At 42.9% G+C, this 18,614-nt stretch overlaps 2 protein-coding genes and 1 pseudogene across 6 annotated transcripts in view; 2 read left to right on the top strand and 1 right to left on the bottom strand.

Moving 5' to 3' along the window:
• The window catches only part of LOC112254437 (ataxin-7), a 54,163-nt gene extending 45,998 nt beyond the window's left edge, over positions 1–8,165 (top strand). For all 5 annotated transcript variants that reach the window (XM_024427022.2, XM_042324351.1, XM_042324353.1 and 2 more), the window contains 6 exons: positions 46–128; positions 285–553; positions 677–854; positions 1,057–1,178; positions 2,989–4,078; positions 4,310–8,165. In XM_024427022.2, the coding sequence (XP_024282790.1) occupies positions 46–128; positions 285–553; positions 677–854; positions 1,057–1,178; positions 2,989–4,078; positions 4,310–4,327 (1,760 nt within the window). In that variant the 3' untranslated portion in view covers positions 4,328–8,165. The remainder of the gene's footprint in view (positions 1–45; positions 129–284; positions 554–676; positions 855–1,056; positions 1,179–2,988; positions 4,079–4,309) is intronic.
• Positions 8,166–8,189: 24 nt separating this feature from the next.
• Positions 8,190–12,338, bottom strand: LOC112254438 (26S proteasome non-ATPase regulatory subunit 6). The gene is made up of 8 exons (XM_024427025.2): positions 12,052–12,338; positions 11,521–11,726; positions 11,128–11,273; positions 10,656–10,875; positions 10,310–10,418; positions 10,005–10,173; positions 8,553–8,630; positions 8,190–8,465 (listed from the first exon to the last, which is right to left on the bottom strand). The coding sequence occupies exons 1-8, from the start codon at positions 12,194–12,196 to the stop codon at positions 8,369–8,371; spliced, it is 1,170 nt and encodes a 389-aa protein (XP_024282793.1). The 5' UTR covers positions 12,197–12,338; the 3' UTR covers positions 8,190–8,368.
• A 1,880-nt stretch (positions 12,339–14,218) lies between these two features.
• Positions 14,219–16,376, top strand: LOC112255257 (annotated as a pseudogene).
• The last annotated feature ends 2,238 nt before the right edge of the window (positions 16,377–18,614 follow it).

Below are 18,614 nucleotides of genomic sequence, written 5' to 3'. Positions count from 1 at the left end.
TCTCTTCCTTTCTACCTCTCCTGTTTTCTCTCTCTCTTCCATCAGAACGTGAGTTTAATCCAGATATCCACTGTGGGGTCCTGGATATGACAGCTCGGAAGCCATGCACACGATCCCTAACATGCAAGGTACCAAACCCTCTCTTCTGCCCCCTCTCTTTCTCTGTTTTGTGTGGTTAGGAAATATTCCCTGTCACATTTCCTAGGTATTTAGGCAGCCTTCAGATTCTCAAGAGTGCAGCGCACCCTGACCTAACATACCTCTTGGCCTTCTCCTTCCCTCAGACACATTCCCTAAGCCAGCGGAGGGCAGTGCTGGGCCGGAGGAAACGCTTCGACACACTGTTGGCAGAGCACAAAAGCAAAGCCCGGGAACGGGAACTGCAGCACCCCCACCCCCTGCAGACCACCCCTCTCAGGGAACCCCATCCCTCCCCCTCACGGCTCGCCCCCCACCACGACGCCCACCAGGTCGCTCATGGCAACGGAGCCACCGACGCCACCAAGCCTTTGGCGTTTGGCAAGCCCAAACCTCACAATCTTGGTCTTCCACGGTGAGTCACTTCATGTGCTCTTCCTGGGTTCTCACCATCCAACCACTACTTTTTGCAGTGTGGTACAGCAAGTACCTGCATCCCTGATGTGTGTTCCTAAATCACTGTTTCCTCTGCTCTTAGGCTGAACAGCATTATCTCTGATGGAGGTGGGGTTACCCCGGGAGACCCCCACCACGCTACGTCTGCTCCTGACGGGGGCTCCCGCCTGTCCAGTGACGAGGGGGAGAACGATGAGCGGGAGGAGGGCACAGACAAACTGGACTGTCACTATTCAGGTTACCACCCACGGCCGGCAGCTGTAAGTCCACCACAAATTTAATTTTATATTACAGGGATATGCTCACAACACAGCAACAATGAAACGACTACATAGCCAGATGTATGTGAAATCAGTCCTCCCATTGAGTGGCAGCTTGCACCGTGCATGGGAAGCAGCAGTGTGTGTGTGATTGGTTTGTTAGTGCGTATTTGTGTTAACTATTTCCCTCCCTGCTGCTCAGTTTTGTACCTTTGGAAGTCAACTGTTTGGGAGAAGCTGCTACTCGTTTGACCGGCGCTGGGATCGAATGCGATGTGCTCTTACCGCCATGATGGACAAGCACGTCAACACTCAGATGTGGAAGTAAGTCTGTGTACATTCATTAGACCAGAATTCCTTCCATAATACCTACCTAATTCACAAACCTATTGCAAAATCACAGAGGCAGAGATAGGGCTGTTGCGGTGACCGTATTACCGCCACCCTTGCGGTCAGGAGTCACAAAGGCAGTCAAATTCCACATGACCGTTTAGTCATGGTAATTAGGCTCCTCCAAGCTCTGATGCTGCTGATGGTCATTAGTAGCCTACCAAGCTTGCTAACTGCCTGGTACTCAGCACTATATTGTCCCTCTAATCACTCTGACATCAATGCAAATGTATTTGAAAATCGAATCAAACGTGAGAGCCCATGAGCTCATGTTACGAGACATTTCTATAGGCTATGTGATTGCGTAAGAAAACAGAGTGATGGCCTCTATTAAAAAGAGGAGGATCCCCTCAGCTTTCTATAGGCTAGGCATGCTATATTTCTCAACATTCCTAATATTAAGTACATTGCTTCTCTTTACTAAAGGAGTATAGCCTACCTGGCTGAAATGAAAAATGAACCACAGGAAATGCATCCTCCATTCGCTATTTAAGTACAGAGATTACATGTATTTTTCTCCCACTGCCCCTGTTTCGAGACAGGTGCATGATAATGGTCCATTCTAAATCGAAACAAATTTCACACGTATATTATTTAGTATATGTAAAGACCAGATTAAATTAAGAATAGTCTGATGGGTGACAATATTAGCCTATCTCTTGTGAATTGTATATAGTGGGGCAAAAAGTATTTAGTCAGCCACCAATTGTGCAAGTTCTCCCACTTAAAAAGATGAGAGAGGCCTGTAATGTTCATCATAGGTACACTTAACTATGACAGACAAAATGAGAAAAATAATCCAGAAAATTACATTGTAGGATTTTTAATTAATTTATTTGCAAATTATGGTTGGAAATAAGTATTTGGTCAATAACAAAAGTTTATCTCAATATAAAGTACAGCTCATGCCTTTACAAGCTACTTTTTTCAAAACAGCCTTACAATGTATTAAAAATCCAAACATATAGCCCAATGTTTTTCCACAACTAAAGTTACATTAATAACTATAAATTAGGCTTATAGGAGTACCTATTTCTTTGTTAACCGCTCAACATAGAATAGTGTACGCACTCCCTCAAAAGGTTTTTAGAAAATATTTATATTTTGTTCAATTTATTCTTCATAAAATAATGCCATGGAATTATAATCTCATCTTGTCTGCTAAATAAACGAGTGTACCACAGCCATTTGGCATAGCCACATCAGGATCTAACATAAGGACAACTCGGAGTAGGCTATTATTTTCTTCTGACGACATTTTCTTCATATCATGCTTCTTTAGACCTGTTTTAAAATGAAAATAGACCTGTTTTAAAATGAAAATAGACCTGTTTTAAAATGAAAATAGACCTGTTTTAAAATGAAAATAGACTTGTTTTAAAATAAATAATGGATTTATTATGAAGGTGCAGGCTATATTACATTAATTTATTATACTTTTTAAATTGTCTTGCAGGCTATGTGTGGAAGCCAGGAGATGCTAAATGTCTATGTTAATTAACGGTCAATTAACGTGAGACCGACCAGTTATCTGCTTGACAATCACCGGCGGGTGAAATTTCGTGACCGCCACAGCCCTAGACAGGGAGCCAAAGTGTTGCAGGGTGGTGAAGGGAGATCTAGGTGCTGTATGGGACACTATAAGCTAGCGGTTCCAGTGTCTCTCCAGGACTGTGCTGTGCTGACCCCTCTGTGTGTAAATGTTACTGATGGGGATGATCACAGTGGTCTGTTTGTGTTATAGAAAAATCCCTTTCGCCTTGGAGAACTCCTCCTCTTCTTCTTCCTCTGCGCCGGCCCACAGGACAACCACAAACTCCTTGTCCTCATCACACGGTAGCGCCCCTGCTTCGGGCTTCCTCAGCCTCTCCTCTGCGCCCCTTCCACCCCCCTACACTCAGTCCTACGACAGCAAGTCTGTGCTCTCGTACGGGACCACCTTAAACGCCCGTGCCTCCCCCCAGGGCGTGGCCGACCACCCTGCCTACAGCGCAGCACAGGCCAGACAAGTGTCTTCGTCGCCCCAGATGCCTTCAGCCCACTCCTCGGTCCCCTCCCTGTCCTCAGGACGACCGCTCAAGTCCAGATCCAGTGGCAAGTCCTTCAGACCCCGGGAGTCCTCCTCCACACCTGCCATAACCAACTCCACCAGCGGGGGCAGCAGTGGAGGAAGCAGCAGCAGCAGCCTCAGCTCGGGGAAGAAGAGGAAGAACAGCTCCCTCCCTACATCGTCTCACGCTACCACCTACTCCTCAGAGTCCTCTTCCTCCTCCAACACCACCTCTTCCTCCTTCAAGAAGAACTGCACAGTTCACAGTGGCAGCTCAGGGAGCACGTACCACCATGCCTCGCTAGTCTCCTCCTCCTCCTCGTCTCACAGTGGCGTCCACAGTGTGGGACTCAACTGTGGCCCCAACGCCCGGACCAACTCCCTCAGTCTGAAGGCAGAGCCGTCGGGGCCAGCGGGGTTGTCGGGGCCCGGGGTCAGAGGCCCCCCCTCGGGCAGCCCGGCCGAGTCCATCAAGAGGATGAGTGTAGTGATGAACAGCAGTGACTCCACCCTCTCCCTGGGGCCCTTTGTCCACCAGGCCCCAGAGCACCACAGCAGCTTCAGCCATGCCCACAACGACGGCCGCCTAGAGGGGAAGAAACGCAAGGGCTCCCCCGCTGTCAGCTCCATCAACAGTGGAGGAGGTGGTGGTTTAGGGGGCGGTGGCGGGGGGCCGGGCAGGCCCAAAGTGGCTAAGTCTCCAGCCATCAACAACATCCACAGCAAACATGGACGCACAATCCCAGGAGCCACGGGGCTCACCAACAACTCCCTCATCCATCAGGTGGGTTGGACACCTCACACACAGGCTGCTAATGCCTATCATCAACCAGTCAATCTCTTTATCTGTTGGGAAATTCACTGTGCAGTCAGGACTTGTATATCTTCAACATATGTACATGTGACCACATATAGACTTTAGACAAAACATTAAACAAAAAAATCACCAATGGAATGTTGTAATTTATTATCTAACTTCCCTGCCTTTCTCTCTCTGTCTCTATCTCTCTCTCAGCCAAAGGCCCGCCCCTGACAGCGATGGCTGGGTTCTCTGTATGGAACCGAGGGGCGGATGAAGAGGAGGCAATCTGTGCGCTGCTCTGGACTGCACAAGGCCTTCTAATACGTTACTCTCAGCTTCCCAAGATCCTCAGGGTGGAGATGATCTGGACAGCCCAGTGACGTCACTGTTATCGTCTATAGTGTAACTATTCCTCCCAAAGCCATGTAGGAGCACCGTGTGGAGGTGGCAGGCGTTAACACCCGGAGTGGGTCACACTTGGCCCCCTGTTAGTCAGGGTACCGAGGTAGATCTTCCTATGGGGAAGACAGGAGAGAAAAGGAGGGAGTAGGAGCCTGTCTGCCCTTTGACCTATTGTTGAAATTCCAGAGGTACGGAGGAAGGGAAAAGTGCTGGCACAACAGCCATGGCACTGCCCACCAACCATCATAACGCAGAGCCACTGGGATTGACTGGAGAGATCTCAAGCCGCAATCTGCTGGTGTGTGTGTGTGTGTGTGTGTGTGTGTGTGTGTGTGTGTGTGTGTGACTAGATTCTACTGGAAATTCAAATGTACACCTCCACGCCTGAACTCAGAAGCCTTGGAAGGAGAGGGCAGGATAAGGAAACTGTCAGTTGCAACACTTCGAACACAATCACATTGTTGTTTTTTTAATGCTTCCACTACATTTTGTCGGTTGGTTTTAATCAGTGTGACGTGTACATAACGTCAGGTTATGTATAGTAGCCAGAGATGAACCACATGAGGAGCAGATTCAGTCAATTCTATGAGTTCCATACATGACCCAAACAATTATGCAAGTGTTACTTTTTTATGTTTCTTATGTTTTTCACTGAATTTAACTACAAATATCTGTGTGGAGAAGAAAGTAAATTGTGCATGCATATGTGAAAAAAGGATGCCTGATACAATTTGATTGAACGGTTGTGAAAGAGGGACTACTTGTCTTGAGGACAAGTGTTAATTCCTACAATATTTTTATCTTACAAATGAACAGCTACAGTAGACCTAGCCCTAACTGTGAACAGCACTAAACAAACACAGACCCACTACTTGCTTTAGGACATTTTAAGTCGGGCTTATTTTCCCCAAAAGCTAGCCTAAGGCAGCCATCCGTTTCTCCCACACTAGTCTGTAACCACTATGCCAGCTTTGGCTATTGGCTATTAGGATTTCCATTCCGGTACCTTCAGTTATGTCACAATACAGTTGTCCATCACACTTGTCCTTCGTCAAAGCACGGAATCTTAAACTGGCAATACTTCCCCCTCTGTCTCTCTGAGATGAGATGATGCTCCATTGCCCCATCTGTCTCTGAGTTGATGCTCCTTGGGATCGTGTTTTTTGGGGATGTGAGATTCATGGAGATGGCTTCAGAGTAGGTTACTACTTTTTGTAACTCCTGTAAATTTCGTAAACTCCACTGATGTCAGGCAGCGAGCTTAGCTGAGGAGCCGACTATTTTCTATCTTACTTTCGCTTTTTCTTGTATGAATTGAACAAATATCGAAGTATCCCTATTTCAGAATACATATTTTATTAACGGATTGTACATATTGAAATATGTATTTTTGCACAGGCATTTTCTTATACAATTTTTTGGGGTACAATTGAGATCATTATTATTTATTAAATGAAAGAACAAGTTTAAGAACTTAACTTATTTGAAGTGGTTCACTGCCAAGTCTATAATGCAATAGGCCTATAACTAGAGGTTGAAGCATCTCATGAATCATGTACTGGGATCCTTTAAAACAGGGGTGTCAAACTCAATATTGCCCCAAGGGCCGCACCCAACGAGGTGAATGTAGGTGTATTGATTTGGTTTTAGTCCTTAAAACAGTGTTCCCCAAATTCGGCCCGGGGGTGGTTTTATTTAGCCACTCAAGCTTTTTACATTTTATTCTCATTGTTGGACATAAAAGATAGTAAAACCACCAGGAAATCAGCTCCAAGGGATTTTAATTTTGGAAATCTGCTCCGAAGTATTCCCATACTGATCCTATACAAATATAAGCATGGTTTGAAAGTATTATGTTTTAGTCAAACATGATATGTTTGGAATTTTTGAGGTCAATTAGCAGCATATAAATTATTATTTTTATGTAATTATGTTCCGGTCCCCTGACCATCCGCTCAAGAAAAAATCGGCCCATGGCTGAATCTAGTCAATGATCCTTTGTTTTAAAGTATATTGAGTTTGTTTTGTTTTACTCAAATCACCCACAGGGTGGATTGGACCCCCCCTCAATGTTTGACACCCCTGCTTTAAAAGGTCGTGTTGCCACGAGCATGTGTTTGTGTGACAGACAATACTTTGTTTTTAACTCTCCAAGGTCTCACCTGTGCTTTTTACTATTTTCAAGTTGCCTCTGAATCAACAAAGAAATGATCAGTTTATTTGACCCAAATAGCCTGTGATTCTGAAATGTCCCGCAGGCTGAAAGCTGTGCCGGTTGTCTAAGCGATTTCCATAGATTCAATAATTTACCTTTTTAGACGAAGACCTTGTAACATTTCATAATTTGAAACACTTTCCCTTAAAGCTGAAAGGACTTAAGCAATCATTAAAGCAAGGAAGATGAACCCTTCAAACAGTGAAACTGCTTGCATCATTGTTGCCAAACATAATTTGAAGCACAGCGTTTTAAGGAAGTTCTTAGTTTGCAGCTTTCAGAAATGCTGAAATAAGAAAGTGCCTGCATTTGTTTCACACTGACTGTTTAAGGACAGAACTTTTTTTTATTTTTATTTTTACCTTACTTGAATGTTCAAAGTGTTTTAGGAGCTTGCTTTTAAAATATGCCTATGAACCCTAAATGTGGTAAAAACCTGATTTAGCTTGTCAGCTAGCTGGTATGAAGTACTTCGGGCTCTATTCAATCCGTATCGCAGAAGTTCAGTTATATCGTGATTGAAATTTAAAAGCAATGTTCCCGCATTAGCGGTAAACTCTGCATGTTTGCCTGGCTACCCAAACTCCTTGCTCCAGGTAACTGCTATGCCATACCCACAGATGTTTGTTTCTTCTCCGCAATGATCTGGATCTGAGTACCTCCCTGACGATTTCTAGAACGTAAACAAAAAACTAAACGTGCACCCCTTTGTTCTGAGGATGGGAAACGCTGTTCTAACCGTTCTGGTCCAGAGCCAGAACACGTGGGTAATGCAATGTTTGGAAATTCGACATTGGCTTTGATACTCTAATTGGGTAGAGATGATCCAATCGCTGAGGACTTTTTGTACAACACCAAATGACCTCAATGATGGTAGTCTCATACTGAAGTATGTAGCGAATGAAATAATTCTGTTTGAGCCGTCAGTCAATGCATGTCGGCTCAATCGGAGATGACCTAACAGTAACGCTTCAACGATCCACATTGAATAGAGCCCGTAGTGTTAACTTTTTTAATCAACGTTTTCCAGTTGAGACGTCTGAGATCTTGGTGCAGACCAGGGGGTATTGAAGCTCCCTGGTCGGTTATGAATTGTTTAACAGGTTCAGTAAAGTGTTTTTGTTTACCCTCAACCCCACTCACAACGCTGACCTTGTTTCCATATGATGGAAACTTTGCAAAGCTGTTTTTATCAAGTACCACAGCCTTGGAATGTGAAAGTGAGACAGAACACAGCTTGCGGGAGGAACATATTTTCAGTAGATAACTCCTATGTAAGAGCGTGTATAGTATTTTGTTTTAGAACATCAGAATCATTTGATCAGCTGGACTTGTGTATTGGCTGCTATGTAATTCATGAACAAACATGGTAGGTTAGATTTACTTAATATTTAAGATTGTATAGTCTTTGTTTTGTAACATGTTTCTGTAAATAAATAATTTATACAGCTATTTATACAGAAAAAAAGGTATTTGTTTCATTACTGAAGTGGTTTTATTTCAGTAATCACTTTCATCCATGTATGTATCAAAGGAAAAGAAGAAGTCATTATATACACAATAAGGGTCGCTTCTTCAGACAAACTACTGGTGTGGATACTGATACAACAGGGAAACGCCAGATCTCCCTCCCAAAAGTAACGCTGCACCCCATGTTACATGTTAATAACTCGGGACAGCTTCTGGACACGGTTGAGCAGTAGGTCCCCTTTCTTGATTGTCTCCTGGTACTGCCAATTCTTGCTATCAGGTCTGAAGGAAAGAAAATACAACGCTGAGCTCTGCCACTTTTAATATAGAAACCAATGTTTTACATGCATGTGAAAATGTTATTCTTACCTGTTGGTTTCCACAATCTCGTTTACTTTGTCGATTTTGCAATGGAGGCGACCAGCAGCTATGAATCGGGAGAGTTCCCTGAGAGCGAAGGGAAAACAAATTAAGACCAATAATCATTGTCTTCTGATAGGCAGCATCATTCCTATGCGACTCGGAAGTCCTCAACCAATGGCGTAGTCGCTGATTTAAGACAACCTCCAGGATAGACATTAATAAACTCAGCAAAAAAATAAATATTTTTCAGGACCCTGTCTTTCAAAGAATTAATAAAAATCAAAAACCCTTCATTGTAAAGGGTTTAAACTCTTGTTTCCCATGCTTGTTCGATGCACTTGCGGAACGGTCATTAAGACACTAACAGCTTACAGACGGTAGGCAATTAAGGTCACAATTATGAAAACTTAGAAAGGCCTCTTTACGGTCCTGACTGAAAAACACCAAAAGAAAGATGCCCAGGGTCCCTGCTCACCTGCGTGAATGTGCCATAGGCATGAGGACTGCAGATGTGGCCAGGGCAATAAATTGCTATGTCCGAAACTGTGAGACACCTAAGACATCGCTACAGGATGGACAGCTGATCGACCACGTGTAACAACACCTGCTCAGGATCGGAACATCACACCTGCGGGACAGGTACAGGACGGCAACAACGACTGCCTGAGTTAGATCCGAAATGCACAATCCCTCCAGTGCCAGACTGTCAGCAAGAGGCTGGGCTTGTAGGCCTGTTGTAAGGCAGGTCCTCACCAGACATCACCGGCAACAACATCACCTATGTGCACAAATCCACCGTCACTGGCAAAAAGTGCTCTTCACTGACGAGTCGCGGTTTTGTCTCACCAGGGGTGATGGTCAGATTCAGTTTATCATCAAAGGAATGAGCGGGATCGATTTGGAGGTGGAGGGTCACAGCGTCATCGGACTGAGCTTGTTACAGGGAAGACATCTTCCTCTCATGTGGTACCCTTCCTGCAGGCTCATCCTGACACGACCCTCCAGCATGACAATGCCACCAGCCATACTGCTTGTTCGTGTGTGAATTTCCTGCACGACAGGAATGTCAGTGTTCTGCCATGGCCAGCGAAGAGCCTGGATCTCAATCCCATTGAGCACGCCTGGGACCTGTTGGATCGGAGGGTGAGGGCTAGGGCCATTCCTCACAGAAATGTCCGGGAACTTGCAGGTGCCTTGGTGGAAGAGTGGGGTAACATCTCACAGCAAGAACTGGCAACTCTGGTGCAGACCATGAGGAGGACATGCACTGCAGGGACACATTATTCAATGTCTGTGGAACTTGTTCAGTTTATGTCTCAGTTGTTGAATCTTATGTTCATACAAATATTTACACATGTTAAGTTTGCTGAAAATAAACGCAGTTGACAGTGAGTGGACGATTCTTTTGCTGAGGTTAGGTATTGTGGGTATGGGACAAGAGGTAGACGTGAGACTCACTGGTCAATGAACTCAGTACTGACTCCAAAGGCCTCAGCCATGTAGCCCAGGGTGAGTGAGCGGTAGGACTCCAGGAGCTGGCTGTAAGCATGGATACGCATCTCCCTCACGTAGTAACGGTAGTGAGGGGCAAACAACCAGTCCTTCTTCATATCCTGCTCCACCGTGGCTGCAGAGGGGACAGAGACAAACAAGTTTACAACTAAGGAATGAGGCGAAGTGAAACACGCATGTCCACTCACTGACTGCAGACATCAGCGCGCTTCGGCTTTGCTTTTTGTAAGCCTAAACGAGGGGTGTCTCACCCAGTGACTGGAAGAAGACAGAGTAGCGACACTCGTAGAGGGAGAAGAGGTACTGCCGGACAGCAGGGAGACTGTGCAGCACCTCCAGGATCTCTGCTCCCTTTATCACCTGGGGGAGAGGGAGAACAACACATTAGTCCACAGGAGATGCTATATTTATGCCAGAACTGGAAATCTACCAGTTATATAAAGAAGTGTCTTCACTTATTAAAAACAAGTTTGAATGTTCACGTTCTGGCATGTGGAAAGTATTGTTTTCTGCAAGTACACTGTCTTAAAACGACCAACTCTTGAATGACGTAGGCACATGGATGACAACACCACCATCGTGGCTCCTGCTACCAACCTTTTCTCTGAGGTCGGGCCTCTTCAGGGCAATCATGCAGACGTAGACAGTGTACGTGACGAAGGTCTTGTAATCCATGAGCTCATAGGAGGTGAAGGTAGACACTGTGTCCAGGAAGAGCTCAGCAGCCTGTTTAAAGTCACGGATGGCCACACAGTACAGGCCCTGGTACACCTTGAGACGGTTCCTCCTGTCCCAGTCACCCCCCTCCTCAATAAGGCTGTGCAGACACAAACAAGGTCACTGAAATGACAATGCTTTCAAAATACGAGGATATAGAAAACAATGGCTTACAACACATGAGAGTCAACACAATGGAATGGCAGGCAAAATGCTATGAAAAACACCCAAACAGGCCTAAACAGTTACTGCAAATATAATTCTTAGAATAGATAGTGAGTGAGGACCCCTAATGGCATCTCATCATAAAGTAGTGAATGCAGAGAGAAGTAGCCCCTTTTAGGCAAACTACCTTTTAGCTTTCTCAGTGTTGCGTGTGATGAGGTCACTGTCCATATAGAACAGTCCAATCCTTAGCAGGTAGAACACAATGTCTAGTCGATGTCCCAGGGCCACAGTCTTATCAAAGGTCTTCCTGAAGGCAGTCAAAGCGTCCTCCTGTGGAATTAAAGTTAGTAGCTTGTTTAATTGAGCTAATGATGTACATGCATGGCTAGGTTGGACTGAAGAGTCCAGGGGATTACAGAGGCAGATTATTGCTTTATAAGTATAACATGTGTAGCTCTACAATGAGCTATGGGCTGACACTTGTTTTGTATGAGGTCAAATGGTACTAACAAATAACATGGTTTCGTACTCCATGGCCTCTGCTCTGAATGTAGTAGCTGATTAATGCAAAACTCACTTTATTCCCGATTCGGATTAGATATTCAGCTCTAGCCATCATTGCATCTCGGATTTCACTCTCCCCGAGGTTCTTCTCTGCATCTTCCAGGACATCATCCAGGCGTTTCAGCTCGTCCTCGTTGGCCTTCTTCATCTTATTCAGCAGGTCTGTGTCAAGTTGCCACTTCAGGTCTTTACACAGGCTTTCATAGTAAGGTGCCATATCTGTAACAAGAGACAATTCATCATCAGCTATTGTGGCTAGCTAGCTACAACTTGACGGTTGTAAATTTATTTGGCAACATGCTAACGTTAGACATTTTTATTTAACCAGTATATTACCGTTATCGGGTTGATTAGCTAGTTAAAATACCTTGTATTGAATAGCTAACTGACGGCAGCTAGGTTAGCAGTTTGATATATGCCCGACAGTGACGCAAGCTAGAGACGTTGGTTACCCATGCTAGTTTGTCGACCAGAACTACCTTGTTATCTAGCTAGCTAACGTTATTTTTGTTGGTTTATTTACGAGGTAGAAGCCAAAACTCACTGTTCTCTTTGATCGAGTCCATGAGCTCAGTTTTAACTTTATCATCTTGTCGGTGACCGTCCATCGTGAGCAAAAATTTCAGCTGTGCTATCCTGAGATCAGGGTTTTTAGGCAGACCCTCTTCTTCCAGGTTTTCCAACGGCATTTTGTCTAGTATAAAAGCAAAGTAATGAGCGCAGATATTTTCTGTTTGTGACAACAATGTCAGGTATCTTCTGCTAGTTTGCTAACAATGACTTGTGAAAACACTGGTCTGCCACTTCCGCTGTACGCCGCTGAGTTGAGAACGTCAGACGTTACGCGGTGAGAACGTGCTGCCCTCGTCTGGCTCATAAAGGAATGACCGCCGAGCACACAAAGACTGCCAAATGATCTCATTATAAAGCAGGTCTGTAACAATTTATCACTCAAAATATATATATATTTCGCCAGATAGTTTTCTTACTTTCTAAAACATATACAGCGATGAGTACTGTGTCAGAGATAGCGACTCAGGGGTTGAAAGGTAAGTCCCCACTGAGATGTAAAACATTAATCTTATTCCTAAAAATATCTAACAAAGCAATTGTCTGGTGGACATGCAGACATAAATAAGTGTGTTACATGGAACTCTCAAGATACACAGAATGGAGACTTTGCTGAGACCTGATAGGAACAATTTTGATGATTTAAAAAGGACATGCTTTTTCATATCTGTATTACTATATATAATTATTAGTTATTATGAGAAACAATTAAACTGTTGAAACCATGATTTAAACATATTTATAAACTGGGTGGTTCGAGCCCTGAATGCTGATTGGCTGACAGCCGTGGTATATCAGACCGTATACCATGGGTATGACAAAACAGTTATTTTTACTACTCTAATTACGTTGGTTGCCTGTTTATAATCGCAATAAGGCATCTCGTGGGTTTGTGGTATATGGCCAATATGGGTGGCTATTTTGAAGAATCTAAAATATATTTAGATTTTATTAACACTTTTTTGGTTACTAGATGATTCCATATGTGTTATTTCATAGTTTTGATGTCTTCACTATTATTCTACAATGTAGAAAATGTCCAAATAAAGAATAACCCTTGAATGAGTAGATGTGTCCAAACTTTTGACTGGTACGGTATATATTAAAACTTGTTTGGGATAGGGGGCAGCATTTTCACTTTTGGATGAATAGCGTGCCCAGAGTAAACTGCCTCCTACTCAGTCCAAGATGCTAATATACTAATATTATTATTAGTATTGGATAGAAAACACTCTGAAGTTCCTAAAACTGTTTGAATGATGTCTGTGAGTATAACAGAACTCATATTGTAGGCAAAAACCTGAGAAAAAATCCAAACAAGAAGTGGGAAATCTGAGGTTTGTAGTTTTTGAACTCACGCCTATCGAATACACAGTGGGATATGGGTTATTTTGCTTCCACTAGATGTCAACCATCTTTAGAACGTTGTTTCAGGCTGCTCATGTGAGCTGTTTGACTAAGGGGTCTGCCTACAGCCTCGTTCTCAGTCATTTTCACTTGAGAAGTAGCTCTCGTTCCATTGCTTTTCTACAGACAATGGAATTATCTGGTTGGAACATTATTGAACTTTTATAATAAAAACATCCTAAAGATTGATTCTATACTTAGTTTGACAAGTTTCTTCGACCTGTAATATCACTTTTTGAACGCTTCATCCGAATGGACCAGATCGCGCTTTTGGATTTGTTTACCAAACACCCTAACAAAAGAAGCTATTGGACATAAATAGACATAAATGATGAACATTATCGAACAAAACAAGTGAATATGCTAAATGATTAAGGAGACTAGAGCATTACCACGGGTGTGGATTTATTAAGCATTTATAAGCATTTATTGTGGAACTGTGATTCCTGTGAGTGCATTCTGATGAAGATCATCAAAGGTAAGTTAATATTTATAATGCTATTTATGAATAATGTTGACTACCCAACATGGCGGATAATTCTCTGGCTGGTTTGGGCTCTGAGCACCGTTCTCAGATTATGCTTTTTCCTTAAAGTTAAAAAAAAATCTGACACAGCGGTTGCATTAAGGAGAAGTGTCTCTAAAGTTCCATGTATAATAGTTGTATTTTCATCAACATTTATTATGAGTATTTCTGTGAATTCATGTAGCTCTCTGCAGTATCACTGCGTGTTATGGAACTACTGAACGTAACATGCCAATGTAAAATAAGATTTTTTGATATAAATATGAACTTTACCGAACAAAACATACATGTATTGTGTAACATGAAGTCCTATGAGTGTCGTCGGATGAAGACCATCAAAGGTTAGTGATTCATTTTATCTCTATTTGTGCTTTTTGTGACTCCTCTCTTTGGCTGGAAAAATGGCTGTTTTTTTCTGTGAGTTGGTGGTGACCTAACATAATCGTTTGTGGAGCTTTCGCTGTAAAGCATTTTTGAAATCAGACACTGTGGCTGGATTAACGAGAATTGTATCTTTAAATTGGTGCCTAATACTTGTATTCTTGAGAAATTTGATTTATGAGATTTCTGTTGATTTGTATTTGGCGCCCTGTTATTTCATTGGCTGTTGGCTAGCGGAACCCCAGTCTTAGACAGGTTAAGACATTTACAAAACACATTTATAGCTATAACTTAATTAATTGCTGTATAAAAGGGTCATGACAATGCAATAGAGAGGTACAAATTAGACAAAAAACGGAATACCATGACTCAAATAAACAGGTTGTGTAGGCCTATAACTGCAATTGTAAAATGTTTAGTCTGTTTATGTTCTCTATTCCACACCCGTGGTAATGCTCTAGTCTCCTTAATCATTTAGCATATTCACTTGTTCTCAAATTAACACATAACCTACTTCACCAGGCGTGTAGACATACTACTGGTGAAATATGTGTTTCCTTAACCATGTCTGTCTGCTTGCAGTACATCCAGAGTGCCTTGCTCAAGGGCACATCGGCAGATTTTTCACCAACTCGGCTCTGGGATTTGAACAAGCAACATTTTGGTTACTGTCCCAACACTCTTAACCGCTTGGCTATCTGCCGTAGCCGTACCTGATAGATCAGTTTCTGTATGGATTCACTGCAGGTAGGCCTATGTGATATTGCACCTTCAATTTCATGCAGATCAGTTTAATTGAAGGATCATTATGACATGGCAAAATAGAATCCCATATATTGTTATTTTACAGCGATAATAACAATATATGTTTTAGTCTTGTTTGTGAACCTCAGGTTTAGGAGGAAATATCCATGCAATATACTTGGGTGAGAGTTCACCCTAAAAGATAACGGCATGGTAACACTAACGTCAGCTACCTTTGACTCCATTGGTAAACTGTCAGGACAATTTGTTGGACTAAGGTAAGGTTCTATTTTTGAATTTCAACATTTCACTGAAAAAAATAAGCATCAAGCATCACACTAAACATGTAGTTATCAATTTGTGCCAAATCGGATATCCTGAATATGCTCTGACTTGAGGCTTTGTCTCAACTTTCTCAGAGAGATTCTTGGCTGTGAAAATAGCTGGAACATCCTACTGTGTGTTCCAACATGTTTCTCTGTGGTACAGCTGCTGACAAAAGCCCTTCTTTCCAGAAGCCCCAAGATACTCATTGATAGAAAAGGGCAATGCAGAGGCATGCAAAAAAAGTTAGGTGTTTTCTTCATAGTCACTGAGGCTGTCCAAAGGGCTTCATACTCAGAATATTGAGTACTGTCTGTGCAAATGTACAAATTGTAATTACAGTATTTACAGTCATTCTTGTTCAACTTGCTTTTGGGTGTATTATATGTAGATGTAAATGTATGAAGGAAAATAAGTATAATTCATGTAATAGTCATTGTCAGCACTGTATCTATATACATACATTGGTATTATTAAACATAGCTTACAGATGACACAATGCATGTATAGCTGAATGAAAAGTAAGTACAGCTAAGGAGACATTCCTCACCTATTGTATCTTACTCAAAAACCATATGTTCCTGTGTTGTGTGTGTGGTTTCCCAGCTCTGCGGAGTCTGTGGGGTAGGGGTGAGGACAAGCTGGAGATGGAGGAGATGGTGTTGGAGTATGCTGCCATAAAGGGCGAGGCCTCTAAGAGTCTACTGGAGCTGCTGAGAGACAGAAGCTTCCAATGGCAGCTCATCACCATGGTGGTGGTGTACAGCCGCATCCAGTTCTCTGGCATCACTGCAGTAAGCACAGCACACACCACCCTCTGTCTTTTATCCCATATCTCAGGCATGGGCACATATTTTTGCGGGCCAGAAAAATGTCTGTTATTTCTGCGTACTTTCTATCTAGTTTTAGACATTTAAGTCCAGGAGTGTTTTTTTAACCCAAAATAATAATTTCCCCAAAAAACATAAATATTATTACTAATTTTTACAAATCCCTCACGGACTGCATTTAATCAGCTGTCGGGCCAGACGCTGCCCACGGGCCGTAGTTTTCCCAACCCACCCCTGCCATACCTACAGTACATCCTCTTCTTCTTTCCACCCTCTACCCTCAGATCAGTGTGGAGGCATGCATCCCCCTGAATAAGATCCGCTGTGTGATTTTGGGTGTTTTGTCTGAGGTCCCCACCTCCATCATCTGGGTGTGTCGCTGGGGAACGTGGCCTACACTACAGGGGGTATACTATGATACCCCTCTGCAGTGTTGTAGTAATCAGTCCAGTCTCGAGACCACATATTGAGAGGTGCCCTCTGTTACTTCTACAAAGCATGTGCCCAGGCTAAAAATGTTCAAAGTAGAGTACTTCTTAATTAACTTGAAAATGTCACTGGTTAAGTGGTCATTAGACAACCATGATAAGGACTAATAAGTAATCAGTAAACAGTACAGGAGAGTGACCATAGGGAAGGAAACACTGTCCCAGTGCAGGAATCCACCCCCAGTGCATACCGTAAAGGAGCTCCGTTAGGTAGAACATGTTTGTCACTAAGATGTGAATGCCACTCCTGAAGTCCTAAACAATAAATCATGTGTGAGCTCCTCTGGCTTTGCCATCCCCTAGGTGGAGGGAGGGAGTGCTGGATGGGGAAGGTTCCGGACAAGTTCTGTTGTGTGCAATCATCTCCAGGGCCTGCTGATAATGCATGTGGGAGGAGAGCACTACTCTGGGGGGCTTTGGGGTCGTGTCTGCCATCATGATATTAATCACCATCACTCTCAAACTGAAGGTGAGGTCTTGACCTTTCAACTCTCCTGCACTGTGACAAACTTACAGTAAGAGGACCTAGGGGGATGATACGTGGAAGAGACAGTTTTGGTCGAAATACCAACATTACATTGCTGTGATCATCAATGGGTGATTGGTCAGATGCATCCTGGCCTGTTGCCTGTGGTATTCCTAGCTGTAGTGTTGCCATCTCTCACACAAGAGATTTATCCAATCATGCCAGCCTGCAGCGTTTGTCTTCACTGGAATCCTGTGCTGGGACTAGTCTTCCCCTTTCTGATTGTAAGTCTATAGCCCATCATCAATATACTGCACCTCTATATGTATTCAATTCATGTAGGACAGCAGAACACTTTGGAATGAAGTATTGTTACAGTATATAACACTTTTTTTATAATGCTTACCAATTGAGATACAATATGATTTCCTGAACACAATTCACATTGTTCTGCACAATGCAAGTTTGATACCCCAGAGATATCAGGCATACAGTAATTCCATACTTTGAACATCATATTAAATAGTTTTTCTATCATCTCATAATTACTTTTGTTCAGTCTGTGTAAAAAGCTGAGCTCTAATTTAGGTATAAAATGGAAAGGTTTCACATAGCCATGAGTAGAACAATAGGCCAGGACTATTTAATCACAGGCTCTCAGCCAACCGTCCAAGTTGTTCCCCTGACTATTGGAGCGCTAGGAACTCACCTGCCACAGGAGCTGCTCAAGTCGTTCAGCTTTGTGCTGTTCACCTGCATGTGTCTGCTGGCGTCACTCTGTCTTCTTCTACCTACTGGAGACCAAGGGGAAAACCCTCCTGGAGATCTCAGGGAGTTTAAAAACATCACTCTGTGTGTAAAACCCCTCTCACATGACAAGACCCTGGAGACAAAGTTAGAAAAACTGTTGGAAAATAACTGAGATGTATTATACTCTGTCTGAGTTGTTTGGTTTGTATTTTAGTATTGTCCATCCTATATATTTATACACTGTGCATTCACAGCCATATACCATATTCAATAAAACCATGTAAAAGTGTTATATCTGAATGAGTTTTATGGACCGATTGGATATAATAAAATGCTGTTTACTCTGATTTCTTTCAAAATCCCTTTTCAAATGGTGGTTCAATTACTTGTAAAGTCCTAAAACAAATGTTATTTCCAACTTTTGTTATATGACCTCACAGAAAGCCATATGGTCTAATGTTCTTCTGTTTTCCTGAGGTTCATAGCAGGACATTTCTTAGACAAATATGCACTCTCTTTATCTCTCAATTTATCATATACACACACATGCACCACATAAAATCCACCCTAAGTCTGATTTCTTGCAGACTCATTAGTAAGAACCTGTCGACCTAACCGATA

The sequence above is a fragment of the Oncorhynchus tshawytscha genome, linkage group LG07 (genome assembly GCF_018296145.1).
Source record: "Oncorhynchus tshawytscha isolate Ot180627B linkage group LG07, Otsh_v2.0, whole genome shotgun sequence".
NCBI lineage: Eukaryota > Metazoa > Chordata > Actinopteri > Salmoniformes > Salmonidae > Oncorhynchus > Oncorhynchus tshawytscha.
The sequence above is the reverse complement of the archived record's forward strand: the minus strand, read 5'-3'. Positions and strand labels throughout refer to the sequence as shown.

Bases quoted from the DNA above. Each gene is read 5' to 3' on its own strand.
- LOC112254438 (XM_024427025.2), bottom strand. From the start codon at position 12,196: ATGCCGTTGGAAAACCTGGAAGAAGAGGGTCTGCCTAAAAACCCTGAT. The intron at 11,274-11,520 runs GTGAGTTTTGCA...TTAATTCCACAG, and splicing joins TAATCCGAATCGGGAATAAA to GAGGACGCTTTGACTGCCTT. The intron at 8,631-10,004 runs GTGAGTCTCACG...CTTCGCTCTCAG, and splicing joins AGTACTGAGTTCATTGACCA to GGAACTCTCCCGATTCATAG.